This window comes from Dendrobates tinctorius, unplaced genomic scaffold (assembly GCF_039654945.1).
Source record: "Dendrobates tinctorius isolate UK_male_01 unplaced genomic scaffold, ASM3965494v1 ptg000120l, whole genome shotgun sequence".
NCBI classification, from domain to species: domain Eukaryota; kingdom Metazoa; phylum Chordata; class Amphibia; order Anura; family Dendrobatidae; genus Dendrobates; species Dendrobates tinctorius.
Window position 1 is genome coordinate 37,212,994 of NW_027361788.1, and position 19,760 is coordinate 37,232,753.

The following is a 19,760-nucleotide window of genomic DNA, read 5'->3' on the forward strand; positions in this document are numbered from 1 at the left end:
ACCTTATAATGACTAACTGATAAGATGGTAACAAATTGCAAGCTTTCCAGCCATTTTTTTTTAGCAGGAACTAAAATCAAAGTCTGCACAACTTTTGGGCCCGGCTTAAGGGTGGTTTCACATTAGCGTTACAGGGCGCAGCGACGGCCAGCACTAAGCCCCGCCCCCTGCCGTGCCTCCTCCGGTAGCTCCGCCTACCGGCACATGACGCTATCTGCGTCCCCTATCTTTATCACTGGGGATGCAGCCGTGCGCAGTATGCGTTTGGCGGCGCATGCGTCCTTTTGACGGTGCGCCGAGCGCAACCAAATTGCAACAGGTTGCGTTTGGCGCTGGTTGGCGCACTGTCAAAAGGACGCATGTGCCGCCAATCACATACTGCGCACGGCCTGCATCCCCAGTGATAAAGATAGGGGACGCAGATAGCGTCATGTGCCAGTAGGCGGAGCTACCGAAGGAGGTACGGCAGGGGGCGGGGCTTAGCGCTGGCCGTGCGCTGGCCGTCGCTGCGCCCTGTAACGCTAATGTGAAACCACCCTTAAGCCGGGCCCAAAAGTTATGCAGACTTTGATTTTACTTCCTGCTAAAAAAAATGCTGCTGGATTTTAGTACAGGAAAGATAAATCTTCATTCTTTGTTAGCTAGTAGATAGAAGAATATTCAGAATTGAGAGTCCTCAGTGGTTAATACCTTATAACGGGTAACTGAAAAGATGGTAACAAATTGCAAGCTTTCCAGACTACTCAGGTTTCTTCATCAGGCACAGAATAATGAAGAAGAAACCTGAGTATTCTCGAAAGCTTGCAATTTGTAACCATCTTTTCAGTTAGCCATTAACCCCTTTATGACATTGGACGTACTATTCCGTCCATGTGCCCTGGGACTTAAAGCCCATGGACAGAATAGTACGTCATACGTGATCAGCCGTGCTCACGGGGGAGTGCGGCTGATCGCGGCCGGGTGTCAGCTGATTCTCTCAGATGACACTCAGCACTTTAACCCCAGGAATACTGCGATCAAACATGATTGCAGCGTTCCGGGAGCAGGCAGAGGGGCCGTCAGCTCTGACAGCCCCTCTGCTTATGGATCGAAGACCCCGCGTCATGCTGCAGGGTCCCGATCGTTCCCATGGTAACCTGATGTCGTCATGACGACATCTGGGTTACCAGAGCTGAGAGACTTCCCGTCATGCGTAGTGCATGTCAGGAAGTCTCTGAGGTCAGTGTGCACAGAGTGCAGCGCTGACAGCTTATATGGCATGCAGATCTGCATGCCATACAGTATAAGCGATCAGCCTGCACAAAATGAGTGTCCCATAGTGGGACACAGTGTAGAAGTAAGAATTAAATTTTATTTAAATAATTGTAAAAATATTTTTTTAAAAACAAAAAAATAAATATTTATGCCATCATTAAATCAATATTTGAATAAAAAAAATCTAAACAATAAAAGTACACATATTTGGTATCGCTGCGCCCATAACGACCCGACCTATAAAACTGTTCCACTAGTTAACCCCTTTAGTAAACATCATTAAAAAAATGCTTTATCATCACACTGTCGAACAAAAAGTGGAATAACACGCGATCAAAAAGACGAATATAAATAACCGTGGTAACGCTGAAAACGTCATCTTATCCAACAAAAAGCAAGCCGCCATATAGCTCCATCACCGGAAAAATAAAAAAGTTATAGCTCCCAGAATAAAGCGATGCAAAAATATATATTTTTTTTATAAAATAGTTTTTATTGTATAAAAACGCGCCAAAACATATAAAAATGATATAAATGAGGTATCGCTGTCATCGTACTGACCAGAACAATAAAAGTGCTTTATCAATTATACCACATACGGAATGGTGTAAAGGCCCCCACTCCTCCCAAAATAAATTCATGAATTGCTGTTTTTTTTTCATTCTGACACCCAAAAATCGGAATAAAAAGCAAAGTCATGTGCCCGAAAATGGTACCAATAAAAACGTCAACTTGTCTCACAAAAAACAAGACCTCACATAACTCTGTGGGCCAAAATGTGGAAAAATTATAGCTCTCAAAATGTGGTGATGCAAAAACTATTTTTTTGCAATAAAAAGCATCTCTTAGTGTGTGACAACTGCCAAACATAAAAATCCGCTATATAAAAAAAAAGAGGTATAAATAGTAAATCAAACCCCCCTTTATCACCCCCTTAGTTAGGGAAAAATAATACATTTTTTAATTTTATTTCCATTTTCTCATTAGGGTTAGGGTTGGGGTTAAAGATAGGGGTGTGTTGAGGTTAGGGATGGAGTTAGAATTTGGGGGGGGGTTCCACTGTTTAGGCACATCAGGGGCTCTCCAAACGTGACATGCGTCTGATCTCGATTCCAGCCTTCCCTTCCGAGCTCTATCATGCGTCCAAACAGTGGTTTACTCCCACAGATTTGGTAAAAGCATGCACAGGACAAATTGCACAACAACTTTTGAGGCCCAATTTCTCCTGTTACCCTTGGGAAAATAAAAAATTGGGGGCGAAAAGATCATTTTTGTGAAAAAATAAGATTTTTTATTTTTATGGCTCTACATTATAAACTTCTGTGAAACACTTGGGGGTTCAGAGTGCTCACCACACATTTGGATAAGTTCCTTAGGGGGTCTACTTTTCAAAATGGTGTCACTTGTTGGGGGTTTCCATTGTTTAGGCACATCAGGGGCTCTCCAAACGCGACATGGCGTCCGATCTCATTTCCAGCTAATTTAGCATTTAAAAGTCAAACGGCGCTCCTTCCCTTCTGAGCTCTGCCATGCCCCCAAACAGTGGTTTACCTGCATATACGGGGTATCAGCGTACTCAGGACAAATTGTACAACAACTCTTGGGGTCCAATTTCTCCTGTTACATTTGGTTAAAAAAAAACAAAAAAAAAAACAAATTGGATCTGAAGTAAATTTTTTGTGAAAAAAGTTAGGCTGGTTTCACACTTGCATTCTTTTGCGCTGCGTTTTTACGCATAAAGGCGCATGTATTTTTTTCTCCTATACTTAACATGGGTGCGGCATTGTCATGCTTTTGTACGCGCATGCGTTTTATTGTAGTGTGCGCCCAGGCGCACAAAATGCATCCTGTTGCATTTTTTGTGCGTCCGACCTGTCTCAAAAAAAACGCATGCGCACGCAATGCTCACGAAATTCACCCAAAAACCCATTAAAGTCTATGGGAGCGCTGACGTGCGCATGGTCATGCGCACGTCAGCGCAAAAAAAGCATGTGTTTTTTCGCAAAAAACATGCGCAAAAAACAAGAAAACGCATAAAAACGCATGATGCGTTTTTTATGCGCGTTTGCACTGCGCACGCAGCGCAAAAAACGCAAGTGTGAAAGTAGCCCTAAATGTTCATTTTTTTTAACCATTCCAAAAATTTCTGGGAAGTACCTGAAGGGTTAATAAACTTCTTGAATGTGGTTTTGAGCACCTTGAAGGGTGCAGTTTTTAGAATGGTGTCACTTTTGGGTATTTTCTATCATATAGACCCCTCAAAGTGACTTCAAACATAATGTGGTCCCTAAAAAAAAATGGTGTTGTAAAAATGAGAAATCGCTGGTCAACTTTTAACCCTTATAACTTCCTAACAAAAAAAAAAATTTTGGTTCCAAAATTGTGCTGATGTAAAGTAAACATGTGGGAAATGTTACTTATTAAGTATTTTGTTTGCCATATTTCTCTGTTTTAAGGGCATGAAAATGCAAAGTTGGAAAATTGTGAAATTTTCTGTTTCTTTCACAAATAAACGCAAGTCATATCAAAGAAATTTTACCACTAACATGAAGTACAATATGTCACGAGAAAACATTGTCAGAATCTCCAGGATCCATGGAAGCGTTCCAGAGTTATTACCTCATAAAGGGACAGTGGTCAGAATTGTAAAAATTGGCCTGGTCATTAACATGCAAACAACAATTGGGGGTTAAGGGGTTAACGTACACTCTGCACCCCATCTTGACTGAAAAAAAACAGAAATGTAGACATTTTTGCTAATTTATTAATAAAGAAAAACTGAAATATCACATGATCATAAGCATCCAGACTCTGCTCAGTATTGACTAGAAGCACCCTTTTGAGCTAGTACAGCCATGAGTCTAATTGGGAATGATACAACAGGTTTTTCACACCTGGATTTGGGGATCCTCTGCCATTCTTCTTTGCAGATCCTCTCCAGTTCTGCCAGGCTGGATGGTGAACGTTGGTGGATAGCCATTTTCAGGTCTCTCCAGAGATGCTCAATTGGGTTTATGTCAGGGTTCTGGCTGGGCGAGTCAAGAATGGTCACAAAATTGTTCTGAAGCCACTCCTTTGTTATATTAGCTGTGTGCTTAGGGTCATTGTCTTGTTGCAAGGTGAACCTTCAGCCAAGTCTGAGGTCCAGAGCACTCTGGAAGAGGTTTTCATCCAGGATATCTCTGTACTTGGCCGCATTCATGATTCCTTCAGTTGCAACCAGTCATCCTGTCCCTGCAGCTGAAGAACACCCCAATAGCATGATGCTGCCACCACGTTTCACTGTTGGGATTGTATTGGGCAGGTGATGAGCAGAACCTGGTTTTCTCCACACATACTGCTTAGAATTATTACCAAAAAGATCTATCTTCGTCTCATCAGACCAAATAATCTTATTTCTCATAGTCTGGGAGTCCTTCATGTGTGTTTTAGCAATCTCTATGCAGGCTTTCATATGTCTTGCATTGAAGAGAGGCTTCCGTCGGGCCACTCTGCCATAAAGGCCTGACTGGTGGAGGGCTGCAGTGATAGTTGACTTTGTGGAACTTTCTCCCAACTCCCTACTGCATCTGTGGAGCTCAGCCACATTGATCTTGGGGTTCTTCTTTACCTCTCTCACAAAGGCTCTTCTCCCACAATTGCTCTGTTTGGCTGGACGGCCAGGTCTAGGAAGACTTCTGGTGGTCCCAAACTTCTTCCATTTAAGGATCATGGAAGCCACTGTTCTCTTAGGAACCGTGAGTACTTCAGAAATTCTTTTGTAATCTTGGCCAGATGTGTGCCTTGCCACAATTCTGTCTATATGCTCCTTGGCCAGTTCACTTAACCTCATGATTCATGTCACGCCGCTGCAATGCAAGTAGGTGCAGGCTTCACCAGATGGCAGTAGAGTGAAAGCAGGACTGCACCTAAAGAGAGCTGGCCAGCAGTGCAGCAGTGAGGCTACCACAGGTGGCAGCAGAATAGTCAAACAAGCCAGGTCAAATCCTAGACTGTAGCGCAGTACCAAACTCATGGTCAAAGACAAGCCAGGGGGTCAGGAGCGGAAAAGCAAAGAGACAAAGGACAGAAACAGGCCAGGATACAAGCCAAGTCATAACCAGAGAGTCAGAACACTTAAGAGAAACAGAGTCAATACGAGAATAGGGGAAAACAGAGACACGTGTTCAGACAGCAAACGCAGCAGGACCAATCAGAGCAATCAGAGTCAGCTACAGCAGCACTAGGCAAAAACTATAACTGACATTGTCTGCAGGAAGCAATGGCAATAAATAGACAACCTGTACCCAGTCTGGATCATGATAGTACCCTCCTCTCAAGGGGGGCCACCAGACCCCCCAGGTTTAACAGCAGGATACGGCGCATGAAACGCCCAAACCAATCGATCATCATGAACCGATCATGCCAGGACCCAGGATCGATCCTCAGTACCGTAACCCCTCCAATGGACCAAATACTGCAGCGAACTGCGGACCATGCTCGAATCCACAATCCGTTCCACCTCGTACTCCATCTGCTCATCCACAGAAACCGGAGGCGAGGTGCAAAGGGCTTCACAAGAGACTTATGGAACACATTTGGGATCCGAAGTGACGGAGGCAGACTTAAGCAAAAGGCAACTGGATTGACAACATCAATTACCTCATAAGGACCTATAAACCTGGGACCTTGCTTAGCGGAAGGAACTTTTAGCCGAATGTTCTTGGTAGACAACCATACTTTATCTCCCACCAGGAATATGGGTCCTGTAGATCGTTGCTTATCCACAAACTGTTTATGTTTGCCTTGAGCTTCCACAATGTTCCTCTGGACCTCGCTCCATACCTCCTCAGCCGCTAAATGGCCGAATCAGCCCCTGGACATCCCGTGTCCATCCTGGAAAACTCACCAAAATGGAACAGAGAGGTGCCCGTGGACTGATTAATACGATTATTAAAGGCAAACTCAGCCACTCCACTGGTAACAAAGAACACCAATCATCCTGCTGGGACGTGGCAAGACAACAATAAATTTGTTTAAGAGACTGAATGGTCCTCTCTGTCTGACCATTGGTTTCGGTATGATAGACCGAGGAGAAGGCCAAAGTAATACCTAACCTTCTACAAAAAGCCCTATAGAATTTGGTCACAAATTGTACCCCCTATCTGAAACCACATTCAAAGGCACACCATGCATTCGCACCACGTGCTCAACAAACAACCTAGAAAGTGTTTCAGCATTAGGCAGTGTCGCCAAAGATACAAAATGCACCCAGACCACAGTTTTGCCATTGGAAGGAGGGACATCAGTGATAAAGTCCATGGACAAATGAGTCCAAGGTCTATCCGGAATTGGCAATGGCTCCAATTCCCCGGCCGGCCGGTTATGAGAGCTTTTAGCACAGGCACGAGTGTCACAGGAAGACACGAACACGGCGACATGAGAAGCCATAGAGGACCACCAAAACAGCCTAGCAATAGCTCTACGAGTGGCCGAAATTCCAGGATGCCTACTAAGAGCAGAATCATGGAACTCCTGGAGCACCCTCAACCGGTACTGACCCGGGACAAAGAGCTTGTTGATAGGCAAAGACGGTGGAGCAAGAGACTGAGCTTCACGAATCTCCCGCTCCAACTCTAAGGACACCACTGCCACGACCACCCCGTGCTGAAGAATGGAGGAAGGAGGTTTGGGAGGTGATATCGGATCCAAACTGCAAGATAAGGCATCCACCTTGACATTCTTGGAACCAGGATGAAAGGTGATAGAAAAATTAAAGCGTGAAAAAAAAGCGACCACCTCGCCTGTCTGGGAGTCTGGCCAACTCAATATAAGACAGATCTTGTGGTCCGTAATCACCGTCATCCACTGAACAGCCCCCTCCAAAAAGTGCCTAAATTCTTCAAAGGTCAACTTGATAGCTAAAAGCTCCCGATTCCCAACATCGTAATTTCAGCAGGACATAATTTTTTCAAGAAGGCGGCACAGGGCCTCAGACTAGTCAGAGTGGCAGGTCCTTGGGATAACACCGACCTTCATCCCCATCTCCGACGCATCCACCTCAACGATGAACAGTTCAGACAGATGAAGCTGGACCAAAACAGGGGCAGACAAAGCATTTCTTTAATAAAGCAACCGCCTCCACAGCCGGAGCGGACCAGTTTTTGATATCATCCACCTTACGCATCAGATCAGTGAGGGGCTTGACCGCCTGTGAAAACCCCTTAATGAATTTCCTATAATAGTTTGCAAACCCCAGAAAACTTTGAAGACCCTTTAAGTGTCTGGGTTGCACCCAATCCACAATGGCCCGTACCTTCCCAGAGTCCATACAAAACCCCTTGTCAGGCAGAATTAACCCCAGAAAGGACAATTTTTGGACAAAAAAATGTGCATTTTTCAGGTTTCGCAAAGCGCGAGTTCTCCCATAAGCTCTGGAGAACCGCATGTAAATAATCCATGTGAACTTGTTTGTTAGATGAAAACACAAGGATATCATCTAAATACACCACCATAAAGCGCCCAATAAAATCAGAAAATACATGGTTGATAAAATTCTGAAGAACAGCTGGCGCATTAGTGAGACCAAAGGGCATAACCAAATTCTCAACCCTTCAGAAGAGAGAAATGCTGTTTTCCACTCATCCCCCTCTTCTGAATATGGTTTTGATTACATGTTCCCCATCATAAGGCACCCCCACTGATCATGGTAAGCACTGAGTGTAACCAGATCGACTTAACAATCTTACAGGCTTCTGACTCGGCAAGCCACCGGGGAGGAGAAAAAGGTCTGGTCGGACGCTAGAGCTCAGGACCATGAAGGTTTGTGGAAGGTGGGACAGTGGGTATGCCTGCCAAGATCCTTGTACCCTGTGATGGCTCCAGCGGCTCATGGTCCAACACACCTGTCCAAAAATGTCATGTGTGCGCCGGTAGACAAGCAATGTGTCGCCCCTGGTTTCACAATGGTTGCTACTAGGTTTACACAGGCATGTCTAACATGTGCACAACACATTCCAGGTAGTGTAGTGAAGCTACTACAAAAACACACACCTAAGCCCCTCTACCTGTCTCAACAACTGCAGATTGACTTCATACAACTACCACGGGTAGAATGTATGAGTATGTTCTCGTGTGTGTTGATCTCTTCTCAGGGTGGCCAGAAGCCTTCTCGATGCCAAAAGCCACTGCAAGGGCCACTGCAAAGATACTGATGTCAGAAGTCTTTTGTAGATTCGGACTACCTGAAATCATAGAGTCCGACAGAGGTACCCACTTCACTGGAGAGGTAATGCAAAATGCTATGCAAATGTTGGGAGTCACACAGGCATACCACACACCGTACAGACCACAAGCAAGTGGTAAGGTTGAACGACTAAACGATACACTTAAGCTAAAAATTCAAAAAGCAAGTGAGGAATTGGGGAAACCTTGGACAGAATGTTTGCCTTTGATTCTGTTCTCCATTAGGTACACACCCAACAGAAATACAAAAATGTCCCCCTTTGAGGCCCTGTTTGGATCAGCACCAAGGCTAGACCTGTACTTCCCACAGACATTGCAACTACAGTGTGATAACCTCACCAGTTATGTCCAGAGCCTCCAAAAGAGAATCTCACTCGTGCATGAACAAGTCTTTTATTCTATTCCAGACCCAGAGAATCAAGAAGGAACCCATTCTCTCCAGCCTAGAGATTGGGTAGTGGTCAAAGGCATACAAGAAAACCACTGCAGCCAAGGTTTGTTGGTCCATTCCAAGTCCTCCTCACTACAGCCACATCAGTAAAACTTGTGGGAAAACCTATTTGGACCCATGCAAGCCACTGCAAGGTCTTCGAGCGAAAGAATGACGATCCTGCTCCTGATGATGCTGGCAACCTCACCTCAGGAGGGGCAGATGGCTAAGATAACTCAAAATTATACGACAATAACTATGTGGTTTGATGCTTCTGAGACATCAGCCACTTTTAGATTTGATTTCTGTAAAATAGTGAAATGCCAATGGAATCTTAAATTTGGTAGGAAAAGTAGTAACCCTAAATACAAATTTCTTACAGGGACTGAAGGGGCTGTAACATACATTTGTGTAACTAGACCTGGAAATGAAAATTGTAACTCATGGTCAGATGTAGCCTGGAACACGGGAACCTCATGGGGATGTAAGCCTGAGGAAGCTATGGCTTACGTTAGCTCATCAGGGATTCTCTCCTTGAGAGAATGACAATTGCTAAAGTTAATCCAAGATGGGATTGCGATCCAGAGCTCCTGACCTGGGGATCATCTTGTAACCCTTACCTTATAACTATAGCTGAACCCTCTCCTGGAGATGAAGGCCTTTATGTATTAGGGTTATATGTCCCGGGCAGAAGGGCTCATTTTGGTTGAAGGCTATTCCCCAACAAGACAATGAGGGTGAGGAGGAGAGCCCTCAGGAGTCAGCAACAGAAAAATCAAGGTTCATGGTATTTGGAGATATGAGTTATGAGGAGAAGGTAGCTATAGGAACAGGTTATATAGAGAGAAATGAATGGCTTATGTGGATGAAATATATGCAGACCAAAATAAATCCAACTGTACTGCATGCGCCACTTCTAGACCCCATTTAGGGACAATGCCTCTCAAACTCTCAGAACAAAACCAGAAGGATTTGCTATGTATTCTGACCTTGTATGATGCCGCATATGACCCTACTAATGATACTCTTTGTTACACTCTCTCAAAACTATACCCACTGGTAAAAACTGACCAAGTACCCCCTAGGGTTTTTGCATATCCAGGGAACTCTACCTGCTTTCAAAGAATAGGGAAAGGAGCGAGAAGATTGGCAGAAAACCTTACTTCAGAATTTTGTGAAAAAACTATCCCCATAAACAGAGATGCGGATGGTTATGAAGCTAAATGGTTTAATGAGCAGACTGTAGCTAGAAGTGATATATGGTGGTTATGTGGGGATATGAAGCTGAGGGCCAGGCTACCAGCAAATTGGGAAAGCAGCTGCGCTTTGGCCCAGGTACTCATGCCATTCCAAATAATCTCATCAGAAGATCCAAGAGTCTACATAGATAATATAGGAGTTCCTAGAGTGGTACCAGATGAATACAAGCTAGGAACCAAATAGCAGCATGGTTTGAATCAGTTCTCTTTTGGTGGTTTACACTCAATAAATATGTGGACTGGATAAATTACGTCTACTATAATCAACAAAGGTTTAGAAATTTTACTAGGGATCCAATAAGAGGAATAGCAGATCAATTAGGTCAAACTTCTTTAATGACATGGCAGAATGGAATGGCTTTAGACATGTTGCTAGCAGAAAAAGGAGGGGCTTGTAAAATGTTTGGCACTTATTGTTGTACTTTTATCCCTAACAATACAGCTCCTGATGGAAGCATCATAAATGCATTGGAAGGTCTTACATCACTATTAGGGATGAGCGAGTATACTCGTTAGGATTCGGTACTCAGCGAGTAATGCGGTACTCACGGTACTCGAATCCTGGCGAGTAAATTTCACTACTCGCCTCGCAATATTCAGCACTGTCCAGCACAGCCCGGCACAGTCCCCGCACAGTACCTGCACAGCCCGGCACAGTCCTGCACAGCCCGACACAGTCCCACACATCCCAGCACAGTCCCACACAGCCGGCAAAGTCTTCGCACAGTCCCCGCCCAGCCCAGCACACACACACAGCCTATTACTCGCATTTCCCATAGACTTACATTGGACTTGTTACGAGTACCCGAGTATTAGGAGCTACTCGTAACGAGTACAGCGAGTCCGAATATTTCACTACTCGCTCATCCCTAATCACTATCTGATGAACTAGCAGAAAATTCTGGTATCGACAACCCGTTCTCAGAATGTCTTGAGTCATGGTTTGGAAAATGGAGTCACCTGGTGTCCAACCTCTTCATTTCTTGGCAGTTGTGGCAGGGATACTTGTCACCTGTGGATGCTGCTGCATCCCTTGCATCGGAGGACTCCTCCAGAGACTGATAGATACATCCATTAGTAGAGCTACAGTGCCTTGCAAAAGTATTCGGCTCCCTGAAACTTTTCAACCTTTTCCCACATATCATGTTTCAAACATAAAGATACCAAATGTTAATTTTTGGTGAAGAATCAACAACAAGTGGGACACAATTGTGAAGTTGAACTTAATTTATTGGTTATTTTAAATATTGGGGGAAATACAAAAACTGAAAAGTTTACTTTCAGTGCAAGCAAACTCACTCCAGAAGTTCATTGTGGATCTCTGAATGATTCAATGTTGTCCTAAATGACCAATGATGATAAATATAATCCACCTGTGTGTAATTAAGTCTTTGTATAAATGCACCTGCTCTGTGATAGTCTCAGGGTTCTGTTTGAAGCACAGAGAGCATCATGAAGACCAAGGACAGGCAGGTCCGTGATACTGTTGTGGAGAAGTTTAAAGCCGGATTTGGATACAAAATGATTTCCAAAACTTTAAACATCCCAAGGAGCACTGTGCAAGCGATCATACTGAAATGGAAGGAGTATCATACCACTGCAAGTCTACCAAGACCCGGCCGTCCCTCTAAACTTTCATCTCAAACAAGGAGAAGACTGATAAGAGATGCAGCCAAGAGGCCCATGATCACTCTGGATGAACTGCGGAGATCTACAGCTGAGGTGGGACAGTCTGTCCATAGGACAACAATCAGTCGTACAGTGCACAAATCTTGCCTTCATGGAAGAGTGGCAAGAAAAAAGCCATTTCTCAAAGATATCCATAAAAAGTTTTGTTTAAAGTTTGCAACAAGCCACCTGGGAGACACACCAAACATCTTGAAGAAGGTGCTCTGGTTAGATGAAACCAAAATCAAACGTTTTGGCAACAATGCCAAACGATATGTTTGGCATAAAGGCAACACAGCTCATCACCCTGAACACACCATCCCCACTGTCAAACATGGTGGTGCCAGCATCATGGTTTGTGCCTGCTTTTCTTCAGAAAGAAGGATGGAGCCAAATACAGGACCATTCTTGAAGAAAACCTGTTGGAGTCTGCAAAAGACCAGAGACTGGGACGGAGATTTGTCTTCCAACAAGACAATGATCCCAAACATAAAGCAAAATCTACAATGGAATGGTTCACAAATAAACATATCCAGGTGTTAGAATGGCCAAGTCAAAGTCCAGACCTAAATCCAATCGAGAATCTGTGGAAAGAGCTGAAAACTGCTGTTCACAAACGATCTACATCCAACCTCACTGAGCTCGAGCTGTTTGCCAAGGAAGAATGGGCAAGAATTTCAGTCTCTCGATGTAGAAAACTGATAGAGACATACCCCAAGTGACTTGCAGCTGTAATTGCAGCGAAAAGTGGCGCAACAAACTATTAAGTTAAAGGAGCCGAATAATATTGCACACTCCACTTTTCAGTTTTTGTATTTCCACAAAAATTTAAAATAACCAATAAATTTCTTTCAGCTTCACAATTGTGTCCCACTTGTTGTTGATTCTTCACCAAAAATTAACATTTGTTATCTTTATGTTTGAAGCATGATATGTGGGAAAAGGTTGAAAAGTTTCAGGGAGCCGAATACTTTCGCAAGGCACTGTCCGTACATGGAATTAAGGCCTTGCAATGATCAATATGATAAGCTGTTATAATTGAGAATACAATATGATCTTCCCACCTCAGGGCGAATTCGGCAGGTCCGACATTGGCATTAGGCCTTTGAAATACCTGTGGGTCGAAGGAAGAATCATATCTGTTCTCAAAAGGAGGGATTGATAGGGGATTCAAGGGTCTTTTATTTCTAAAAGGGGGATTTTTGGTTTATACATTAATTTAACTTCTACTTGTCTGCATCAGAGTCCAGAGTGCTAACCTTACACTTGAACAGATGGTTACTGTACGTGATTAAATGTTGTTTATGTCTGACCAAAGGTGGCTTTGCTGGGAATTAGCATATTGTGCAAATAACGGCTGACGAGCTATACAGAAATAAGAGTAGTTATGTAAAGCTTACTTGATTAATGCCTATTTGCCTTCGCTTATAATAAGGGACAATAGTCAGAACAACACAGGAAAAAGACATGAAGGAATAATGTGCAAAATATGCTGCTGTAAGATAATGTTATTCTCGGGCTTACTGTGCGCTGCTTGACCAGAAGTGACTTTATGTCATTCCCTGAAGAAGAAGTGGTTCACACTTTGAAACGCGTTGGGAATTAAATGGTCAAATTTCTCATATTGTGGTGATTTTATTCTGGTCAAGCAGCGCACAGTAAGCCCAAGAATAACATTATATCCATGAGGATCCGTATTGGAGGTCACGCAGTGGACCTTCGGGCGTGCAGCAAGCTGACGGCGGGTTTCTATGCTTATACCTCTCCTGGAAAGGGTGAGTAGACTTTTGTCATATCTATTCAATCAATCACCAGATAAGACCCTATTGCGCTTTTCTGTTTCCTAGTTTCATTATATTAGCTGTAAGATAAGGGGCGCAACACCCCTCTGAAAACCAACTGCAAAAGCTGAGTTACAGATTATCAAGATCTAATTATATTAATAATTATTTTTTTAATAATAAAATATTTTCATTTTATGAGTATTTTGGACTAGTACATCCTTATTGTCCTTCGCGGCAACTGTTTTTCTTGATTATATTTCAGTGTGTCCAGCACTATGATCCCTCACACCGATTGCTCTTTGCTACAATTGTAATGAAATATATCATGTGTGTGTGTTGGTGGAATATCTTGTGTCTTCGCTTATAATAGAATATCTCAAAGATAAATGATGTCCTGATGGAAAATAGTACACAAGTAATAAGGATGTATACACCCATCTTACAGGGTATATAATTGAGCTATGAATAAATTGGCTTTATGGCTTCTAAATGCAGATGCAACCTGTTTCTGTGTGAATCCAGAATCCATCCGTTCAAACGTCCAAAACATTTGCCTACCATCCAATATACTTCATGGTCTGCTTGAGACCATTTTTACACAGCTAACAAAAAGGCAGCAACACTTACCTGCCCAGATCTTGGAACAAATGCACTAAAGGGTGCAGCCAGCTCATAAAGCAAGATTTCAGCAACACAGGTGCAAGATACCAGTTTAGCGTAGGGACCCGTAAGCGTGAGGACCTTTGGCGCAGGTTACGGGCTCACGTATTTTGGCCAAAATATCAGCTAATACCTCACTATTTTTGTATTTTTGCACTATATTTTTTGGGGTGCAGCCAAGGCCAGACACGTCTGGTCTCGCATGAGGGGTGTTCACATAGCTACGCATTGAGAGTGTGCTGGCCAGCCCGCCTAATCGAATCAGGCGTGATTAATAGGCTATGAACCAGACACTGTGCAGTACCCTATGCGGGCCTTTATTGGGCATTTGTATACTGGGCAGTCACCCCCTCCAGGAATGGGTAGGTGGAGAGTGGCTGTTTATCTGGTATTTTGCACCTGTGTTGCTGACATCTTGCTTTATTGGCTGGCTGCACCCTTTGGTGCATTTGAACTTTTGGAGACTTTGAGTCTTCTTTAGTGGCTTTGCTATTCTGCTTGAGACCACCCTAACAATATATCTATCTATCTACACACATATATATTCCCACACACATTCCATGTTTTTTTTTATCTTCGGTTTACTGAATATTCAAAACTGCTCACACCTTCTGATGGCATTTCTTGTCAACAGCCTGCAAGACCCATCTAGAGCCGGGACCTCTGAGCTCATTACTTCCTTTAGCTTTGAAATAACTAATTTTTGTTGGATGAAATGTGCGATCACTGACCTCATACCTTCATACCTGGCTCATATGCCCTTACTCTTCTTTACTGTGTTAACGCAACCCAAAAAAAGAAAGTCTTCTACTACACTTTAATCCTTTCATGGACCTACACATATGCGCATACAGTGCATCTAATAACTCTGAGCAGCCAGAACCCATTACATAAAGTAGATGCAGCCCATGCTGCTAATTGGTGGCCCTGAGAGAGGGTTAATCCCTTATTTTACAGGTGAGATCCCCACTATACAGGACATAGCCTGTAAGGTTCAGTGATGTTAACCAGCACTTGAAGGGGGCGTTATATGCCCCTCACAGGAAGTGTTGATGTAGGGACGCAGGAAGATGAGCTTGATGAAATTTCAGAATAAATGAAAGGTAACATCTAATTAATGTGCATTGCAATGACTAATAGATGTGGGATTGATATAGAATAATCCTTCTTACCATCTGCTCCGTGTCACTCACCGGCGGCCTGTTGCTTTTACACGCGTCATCCAAGTGTTTGTGCCATAAAATCGCATGGAAGCGAGAGCCAGTCTGAAACTTGTAAACATTTCCTGGAAAAGAATAAGAACGGATCATCTCTTGCTGGCAGAAATGTTTTTTTTTTCCTTTAATGAAACAATGCACCTTTATGGTTGAATTAGTATACAAAAAGCTAAAATACAGCTTATATTTCTTATATTCTAGTATTCCAGGCTGGTAATAAATTGGTCATTTTATGAGAACAGCTGGAAAAACTGATACCTGTCTCATCAGGTCAAGAAAAAAATAATCTCATGAGAGACCCCCCTAAAGAATACACTTGATGTAGAACAAGTCCCACCAGTCTTGGGCTATCAGAACATGTTGAGTGTTGTAGTTCCTCAACAGGCATGCTGCCCTTTTCTCTTGTTGTGGGTGACATGGTGATCACATTCCTTTTACCAGGCGCAAGAGCTTTGAGGATGAGAGGAAACTTTAAGAGACATTCAGAATTACTGGTCTGGACTGCACCTACATATCCGTATTTATGTGCTGTTTGTATAAATCTGAGATTTGGAAACACTAGTTATCACAGTAAACGCTTTATTATGCCATCTACTGAGGGCAAAAATAAAAAAACAAGGAAATGATAGAACTCAGTTTTACAGCTTGAGTGCTGTGAGGCACCAGCCATCCGCCTTGCTGGTGCATTGTCGCTGCGTTCGTGGTTGGCACACGACACCACTCCTTTCTTTAAGGCAATAAAAGTTAGGATCCGCTGAGACGTTCGCCGTGACATGGCAGTGGGCTTCATAGAGTCTGATCATAATGATAAATAAGAACTTCATGTTCAGTTATATATATTTGTGCCTAGCAGCATTAGATCAATGTATAATTTTTGGAGGCGCTGTCAATTCTTTTTTTTTAGCAGGAGTACCAAACATGCTCACCTTTATCTGGATTGTTGAGCTGGAAAATATTTGGATGTTCAGGATCATCTGGTAACATCACCATCCATCCTAATACAGACACTTTCTTACTAGGTGTAGACTTGTACTGAAAATAACAAAAATAGGCAATTAACAATCAAGGGGGGCTAACAGCAGCAATTACAAAGCTCTGGTAGCCCAAGTTTCCAGGGCTCCACAAAGGCGTAGTTCTGTGGAGTTACATCCCTTCTTGCCTTGTTTGTAATTTTGGTTCTTTTTGTTAAAGAAGCACTTCCATCAAAATGTTTATCCTCTTAACATATTGCAGTCATCAGACTATATAGCACTGTGCTCTTACAATTGCTTATTTTGCCTTTCTACCAGATAATTCTTCTCTTTTCCATTAGGTCTATGACATCATATGATTAACTGACTAGATGAATCCTTCTAATATCATTGTAGAAACAGGAGGTCAATCTCCCTGTATGGGGGATGTTTAGCAAAAGTGGAGTTAAAGCTTAATCTTTAATAAATACATAATAAGAATACAAATAGACAAATTCATTAAAATAAGCCCACTGGATTAGTGCCAAACATGAAACTGCACCAAAACCTCTCAGTAGTTGCCATTAAATGAAGACATGTGAAAAACACATTAAGAACTTTTTATCAAAAATGACCCTTGAAACCAGTCATGTAAATTGTGGCAAGTATTGACTTAGTCACATAAACATATTAATAATGTAATATAATAAAACTTGTGCCTGCTCAAGTTGGTCAACAGACCAGTCAGTGCTCAACAAACACAGGGCAATCAAAATAATCATCACTTAATATGTAATAAGGAACAGTCTCACCCAATCCTTTCACTGTCAGATTCATTTGATGATGTACAGGTCCTGTGCTACAAAAGGGGTTACGCCACTTCCAACGCGTTTCCTCTAAATAAAATTCTTCAGGGAGTAAAAACCAGCATAAGCTGGCCATCCCACCCCAGGAACACTTTCGCCCGCTGATACGGCGTCAAACCACAAAGCGGCACAGCAGCATCCAGCTTCATTATACTTAAATATCGTCTTGCCGCTGCGTTACCGGAAGCTAATTCAACTACTTCCAGAATTTGGAATGCAGCACCTGGACTGTGGAACGCAAACGTCACTTCTGGGACGTATGTCAAATCCGGGTTATGATTCACATGATGCAATCGTCACAGAAGGTCCTGCGCTGCAGGAAAAACATCCAGACGACACACATAGTAACCTAAGCGCTCCTCTAGCAACAAGGGCGGGAATTAGTAAGCTTTTATCCCGCAGCCACACACGTTGAAAACAGTGTAATCAATTTACAGTATAGATGTATCATTATATAGAACAACTTCCTCATTCAACAACATTATGGAACTCATGTGATAACATAAAGGTTCCAAATACCCTATTAAGGATATGGGCTAAGGCTATTAAATAAATCATATTTGAAAAAATGGGGTCATACAGATGTAATATCAAAATGCCAGACAGAAGAACATACAACCCCAACCCAAATTTGAAACATAAAGATTAATCTCTTCTTTTTCATTCATTCTTTAACAATTATGCCAGGGAGAACAGCACATAAATACAGACTCATCAGTCACTGCAAATATCCATGCGGGGGAGTGGGGGGTGTAGCTGGGTCAAGAGTTGAAGAGGGGAATGATAAATGCAGGGACAAGAGACTCCATGTTTGTACATGGAGAGAAAAGAGAAGAATTAGCTGGGTAGAAAGGCAAAATGAGCAATTGTAAGTTCATAGTGCTTTATAATATGATGATTGCAACATCTTAAGAGGCTAAAAATTTTGTTGAGAGTGCCTCTTTAATGACATTACTATAGAGTTTAGGTGATTGTGGTGGGAATGATTAAAGCTAATTTTGGCTGGATTGGTATGCTCACATTCACACTTCGCTCAGACCTGTAAATTACATTTCTATGAGAATTTAGTTTACCAAATGCTTTAAGACTGCACATCAGTATCCAAACCTGGAGTGCAGCAATCTGATCACCAAGGGAGTACCATAGTGTTAGCGATTGCAATTACTGACTATAATCTGATTGGTAACAGAAAATGTGTATTATAGGGGTCTTTTCACCAGGAGCAGGTAAGGGCAGGGTTATATTTCATATGAGACTGTGTATACCGCCCCCTCGCAACACCAAAAATAAAGCCATTAGGCAGAGAGGCTACCACTCCCAGCTCTGCTTTTCACCCCGAATTCTGCCCTAGATCACCTGTAAGTGAATGGTCTCCTTACTGTCCTGCAGCAGACCCATACCTTCCTATTTGCCCATGCTGGGTCTCCTGGTTCATACAGAATCTTAACATGTTGGCAGAGCAGAACAGACGTAAAACTGTATGAATGTGTAAAGGCTTAGCTATTTTCACAGGCCAATAATCGAAAAACAAGCATTTCTGCTAATTTCTTACTCTTCTACTAGAAATACTCACATGCTTTCTTTCATTGCCTCGCAATGACTTGGCCCCAAAGTAGAGAAGTGTTGATTCTGTAAGTGTCACCCAATAACGCGTCCACGACGAGAGCTAATACACAAGACAAAGAATTAAAAGAGAACTCCACTTTGGAACAATATTTTAAATCAATTGTACGTTATGTACCTAACAGACCTACCCGTAAGACCTCATTCACATGACTGTGGATCACATACATGTCATTTCTGTGTTTAACATGCAACATTTTTATTTCCACTCACCCATGACCTGAGAGTGGGATCCGCCCCTATCACTGAATATGAAGCCAAGAGTACAAAATAAAAGGGCAATTCCCACTTCCTTCTTCAATATGGTTTCCTGTGCTTTGGATGTAGGAGCCTTGAGCACTTGGCTGGCAAAGCCGTGAATCACAGAACAACATAGCATGTTCTATAGCAACCTCTAGTAATAGCAGTGAGTCCAGGGGCCCAGTGGGGCGCTGAAATGCTAACATTAGTTTGGAAGAATTTATATTTAATGCTTCAGTACCAACCTATGTTTGACGTCAGGCATAGGGCCCGGTGTAGGCCTGGAGCCTTGTATTTCAGTAGTCCTGAGGCCTTGTAATTCTCGCATGTCTTCCAGCCTGGCGTTTCTTAGTTAGTCTGCAGACTGACGTGTGGCCTTACATGTCTTGTTTAGGTGCTGTGTATGGTTGGCTAAAGTGCCTTTTTTGTCAACAGATTCTGTGTTAGAATCTTACTAGTGTCTGACCCTGTGCGTTGGGTCTGCCACCTCATGTCTGGCCTCGTGTCTTGGGCTTGTCGCCTCGTGTCTTCGGCCTGCCACCTCATGTATGGCCTCGTGTCTTTTGTGTTGGGCCTGCCACCTCA

At 42.9% G+C, this 19,760-nt stretch overlaps 1 protein-coding gene across 8 annotated transcripts in view; it reads right to left on the reverse strand.

The window, feature by feature from the left end:
* RALGPS1 (Ral GEF with PH domain and SH3 binding motif 1) overlaps window positions 1–19,760 on the reverse strand; it is a 1,264,350-nt gene that overhangs the window by 36,206 nt on the left and 1,208,384 nt on the right. For 7 of the 8 annotated variants that reach the window (XM_073541171.1, XM_073541175.1, XM_073541174.1 and 4 more), the window contains 3 exons: window positions 18,886–18,978; window positions 16,423–16,528; window positions 15,452–15,564 (listed from right to left, as the gene is read on the reverse strand). In XM_073541171.1, coding sequence (XP_073397272.1) covers window positions 15,452–15,564; window positions 16,423–16,528; window positions 18,886–18,978 — 312 coding nt within the window. The remainder of the gene's footprint in view (window positions 1–15,451; window positions 15,565–16,422; window positions 16,529–18,885; window positions 18,979–19,760) is intronic. The other variant, XM_073541172.1, reaches the window with a different exon arrangement.